Consider the following 5,109-nt stretch of genomic DNA (forward strand, 5'->3'; position numbering starts at 1 on the left):
TTCCTGCGTAGAGGTGAATGCTCTGGGATTAGAAAGAGAAGATAATGTGGATTAGAGACTGAGACCTAAGCGTGGCTGGATGGATGACAGACAAATTAGGTTAATAAACATGATCGTTCTTTATGGAGTGCACTGAGGACAATGAACCACTGCAAATTTTATTTTTAAGGACCTCAAACACTTACTGGGAAGTACTGGAGTAATTCGACAGTACTGTGATCTAATACTATAGAATAGGATAGTTTGATGCTCTTGTTGTATAGCACTGTAGTATTCTCATAGTATTGTGAGCTATGACTTTCCAACACATCCGGAATGCTTCCAGTACTTTATATTATTTCTTCCCCCAAATAAATACTGTGCAATGCTGAAATAAAGTAATAGCTTGGTGCTCTCTTTCTCTGGAATTACTGTGGAATTCTAAAACAATTGCTATAACCTAACCTGCTCAGTAATTCAACAATATTTTGAGATGCTTCTGTCAAATACTGCAATGCTTTGCAGCAATTTTAAGCAATGCTGTCGTAATTACCAGTACCACAATCTCATACTCTGAAATACTCTATTATTTCTGGTAAATTCATACAGTGCTATGCTAATTTCACACTGCTGTCACTTATTACTCTTGCATTTTATGACAACATTAAAGCACTCTTGTGATATTACTCAAGAATACATCAGTATTTTGCAGAAACTTTCAGCGACAGTACAGCAATTCAGGATTGGGATGCTCCTCTAGAATAATTTAATATTTTGCAGTATTTTTTCAATATTGAAGCAATTTAAAATTATTAAATTCTATTACTCCAGAACACTCCTGTATATTATTGTATCTTTATTATGTTATAGTCCAGTAATTAAGCAGTACTGGGACCTAGTACTTTATAATACTCTATTAGCTTGCAGCAGTTTTGAGTAATAGTGCTTTAGTACTTTCACTTGCAATGGTGATATTAATAGTAAGAACCTAGTGTGGTAGAATAATCTAGTTTACATTTTTTATGCACTATGAGAGTAATTTAGAAGTGTTGTGATCTGTTACTCTCACACACTCTATTATCTTGCAGTCATGCTGTACAACGTTACAGCTGTCTAACAGTCCTACAGCCCACTGCTTTACTGTATTTACCCTGTAATCCTACAGTAATTTGGCTGAGCTGTGGTCAAGTTACTCGTGAATGCTCCAGTCCTTTGAAGCAAATGTTGCAAGATACCCAAGTATTTCCTTGAATGTACATTATGGGTAGAAAGATTTTCCACCGGCTTCTTCTGTATCTGTAGGCAGAGCTGTTCTGCCTGGCAGCTGGACAGGATTCATACCACAAGGGGATGTTTCCTGGAGCAGTTTCTCCAGTCACTAGTGACGGGAAACTGGACAGAGTTCTGTATTTGGCTGCAAAAATGCTGCTGATACTCAGCAACAAAGATGAGGCGGCGCGCCTCTTGCATAGCGACTCTCCCGGCTAAATAACTCCCTTATGAAGCAGAGAAGAGACCAGCCACTGTATTCCCCCAAGACGCATCCGGCTAGGGTTCACCCCAGATCCCTGCTTGGGGTGGCACATAAAAAGACCTTTGTGCTAATTCAGAGCCTTTGTGTGTTGTGCCCTCCCCTCCCAGCAGAGATGCCGGCTGGACAATGCCGGGGAAGGAGACCCCCAGTTCCACATGGCTCCCTGCCCTGAGAGGACCCCTCCAGAGGAGGGAAAAGAGCAGACTGGGACTCTGGGGCCTGTTTTGGGCTTGGCCCCTCTGCTACTTAGAGCCAATAACGGTGTGCAGCTGTGGAATCAATCACACCCAGGAGTCCTGGCATTGGAGGTGCAATCCGGGGCTGGATAAGAGCCAACTGTCTCTAGAGGGGAAAGACCCCCTATGCCATTCCCTGCCCTACCCCTGGGACCAAAAGTCCCCATCTCAACCACCTGTTATTAGCAAAACCTCTCCCTCCATACAAGGCAGGCGAGTTCAAAAGTATGGGCTGGCTCTAGGACTGGGGGTGGGACAGCAGGGTTTTCCTCTCTCAGGAGGACTAAGTGGCTTGGGGTATCAGAGAATGGGACATGGGTCCTTTTCCCACCCAGGCAGCACCAGCTCCTGCCTGGCACCTGATGCTCTCTGGATGTGCTGCAGTCAGTTTGGTTCCTTTCCTGTCCGCAGCCTGTCCTCCGTCAGCCCTTCCTGATGTTGCGCCATGAGAACAGGGTGGAGCTGTTTCCGCTTCACACACACGCACCCACACCAGGGATCCCGCGAGAGCCCTTGCCCCACCACATGCCGTACATCACTCATCCACGAGGGCACGAGACATCACAACAGGAGCCAGGCTGGGAGCCCCTAGGGCCAAAAACACATGGCTAGCCATGGCAAAGAGCAGCCTGGGGCAGGACTCCATCTTGGGCAGAGTGCTCCCCATGAGAGGCAGGTAGAAAGGCTGGAGGGAGGGAGGGAGAAGAAGGGAGGAGCGAGAGGAAGCGTGAAAATGAAGAAGGGAAGATGGAATGAAGGAGGGAGGGAAGCAAAAGAGAAAAGAAATGAGAGAGATGGGAGGAAAGTGTGAAAGGGAGAAAGAATAAGAGCAAGAGCCAGGGAAATGAAGGAGAAAAGGGGAAAAGACGAGGAAGAAAGAAAAAGATTCAAGGGAGCAAGGAGAGAAAGAGCAAGAGACAGAATCAGGAAAGAAAGACCAGAAGGAAGGAGCAAATGAGAAAGAGAAAAATGAAGGAGTAAGAAGCAGGGGAGGAAGAAGGGGGATTTGACAGCAAGACAAGGTAAGAGAACAATGAAGAGAGAAATGGAGAAAAAGGGAGGAGAGTAAATGAAAGAGAAAGAGGCCTAGAAGAGGGGGAAGAAAGAATGAGGCAGAGACAGTGAACGAGAGGGAAAGGAGGAATGGGAGAGCATGAGTGGAAAGGAGCACGGGGGCGGGAAGGGTGGATGCGTGCAATGCCCTGGGCCCTGCTCACCTTTTTGCGGTGGGGGTCGTTCTTGGCCAGGCAGGACCTCTGCAGGGACAGGTACCCTCCGATCACCTGGATCTCCTCAGCCGTGGGGTACCGCTTCTTCACCGGCGCCATGGCTGCTTTGTCTGACCCTGGCACACCCTCGATGCCATTCTCCACGGTGGGCGCCGGCACCGGGGCCTTGCGTGGGTTGATGGTGATGGTGTTGCCGCTCCGGCGTTGCACGGCTGGGTGTGGCACCAGCGACACCCCTCCCAGCTCCCGGGCTGGTCGGGCCCCCACACGCCTCATGGCCTCCCCGTCGCCTGGCTCCTCAGCGCTGGCTGGCGGGGGAGTCTGCTCACAACTCAGGGAGGAAGCAGAGCTGAGAACAGCCACGGGCTTTGGGGGAGGAGAAGGAGAAGTGCCGGTTTCCTGCCTGGGTTCGGCGGCGCCGCGGCACCACCATGAAGGAGTTGCGTGACTGCAGGCGCAAGCTGGCCAGGGCCTTGGCCTGTGCGTCGGCATCAGGCTCCAGCATGGCTGCTGGGCCTGGCTCCAACGCCTCACCTGTGCTCATCACATCCAGCAAGGTGGCCCTCAAGTCCCAGCCTCCCCTCTCTGGAGAGGCAGCCTCCTTGCCCTGTGGGCTTGGCATGACTGTGTTTGGGCCACTGCCATCGTGCCTCGCGCCCCACTCTGGGGAGGGGGCCTCCTTGTCCTTTAGGCCTGGCCCCGCAGCCACTGAGCCACCACCTCTGGGCTGGGCCCCGCTTTCTGGCGAGGCGGCCTCGGTGCTTTGGGGACCGGGCGCCGCTGCCAGCCGATCACCACTGCTGGGCCTAGCTCTCCTCTCTGGAGAGGTGGCCTCCCTGCCTCGTGAGCCTGGTGGTACCGCACCCGCCGCACGACTGTCACTGCCAAGCCGGGGCCCCCTCTCTGGTGAAGCTGCCTCTTGGTTCCAAGACTTGCCAAGCAAGAAGCGCCGTGGAGGGCTCTCCAGCCAGGCCTCGCCACTAGACCTGGCTTCAAACTGATTGCGGAAGGAGGCCACTGTGAAGAGGGGCGCTGGGGGTGGCGCGGAGGTGCCGAGCCCTGGCAGGTCACAGGATGGGCTGGAAGACCCGCCATGCTGCCGGGCCAGGCCGGGATCCAGCTTCCTGGTCTCCAAGGGGTGCTCATAGGAGCCATCAGCAAGGTTCTCGGTGCTGAGGGACCTGACCGGGCGCTGGGGCAGCCCCACACCGCCACCGTCCTGGCTGAAGTGGCTCAGCAGCTTGCTGACCCGCCCACGACGCTGCTCTGGCCGCGCCGACTGGTAGCCCACGTCCCCGTGCCCCTGGCCGCAGGAGTTGAGGTCCTCCGCGCTGCGGCTCACGGTTGACTTGACGATGAAGACCTCACCCGCCCGGATCTCCGTCACGCTCCCGCCCGGCCGCACCAGCAGCTCATTCAGGGACTCCACGCTGCCAGATTTCACCTCCGCCGGCCACCGACGCCGCTCAGCGCCTGTGCCCAGTGGGGCCCCTTCGGCGTCGGGCACCGACTCAATGATGATGACGTTGTCGGCCCGCAGGGTGCGGATGCCAGGGATCTGGCTGTAGGCGTCCGCCAGCTGCTTGGCCTTGGCGCTGGCTGGGTCGCTGTCCGGTGCCGCTGTCTCCTTGCGACGCTTCTCCAGCTGGATGAAGGGGTTCTGGTGCACGGGGCCAATCTTCTCCTGCAGAACGGCGCTCTCCTCACCGCTGGGCTCCTCCCCAGGGCTTGGGGCTCCCACCCCGGCCAAGGGGGGCCCCGCTCCTCCACCGCTGCCACCGCCACCCTCGCTGCTGCCTCCAGGCTCAGAGAAGGAAGTGCTGGAGCCCTGCTTGGCACGGCGGCGCTCGATGATCTCCCGCTTCCATGCAGGCATCTTGGCCATGCGGTCCTGCTGCTCCCGCTCCCGGCGCCGCGCCTCCTCCTCTTCCTTCCGCTTCCGCTCCAAGAGCATCAGCTTCCAATCCGGCAAGGACGAGGGAGCCGACATCGTGGCCCTGGGGTGGGGGGGCAGGCAAGGAAGGGAAAGTTTAAAGGGCAGAAAGGAGGACAAAGGATTGTAAGAGAGGAGAAGGGGAAGGAGGAGGGATAGAGAGAGCCAGGGAAGGAGGCCTGATTTAAGAAGAAAGAG

General features: G+C 54.9%; 1 protein-coding gene across 1 annotated transcript in view; it reads right to left on the bottom strand.

Annotated features, from left to right (window-relative positions):
- The window catches only part of PPP1R18 (protein phosphatase 1 regulatory subunit 18), a 17,612-nt gene extending 12,518 nt beyond the window's left edge, over window positions 1-5,094 (bottom strand). Inside the window, 2 exon segments of the mRNA XM_006034924.3 lie at window positions 2,967-3,393; window positions 3,395-5,094. Coding sequence (XP_006034986.2) covers window positions 2,967-3,393; window positions 3,395-4,968 — 2,001 coding nt within the window. The 5' untranslated portion in view covers window positions 4,969-5,094.
- Window positions 5,095-5,109: the final 15 nt, after the last annotated feature.

The sequence above is a fragment of the Alligator sinensis genome, unplaced genomic scaffold (assembly GCF_000455745.1).
Source record: "Alligator sinensis unplaced genomic scaffold, ASM45574v1 scaffold1208_1, whole genome shotgun sequence".
NCBI classification, from domain to species: domain Eukaryota; kingdom Metazoa; phylum Chordata; order Crocodylia; family Alligatoridae; genus Alligator; species Alligator sinensis.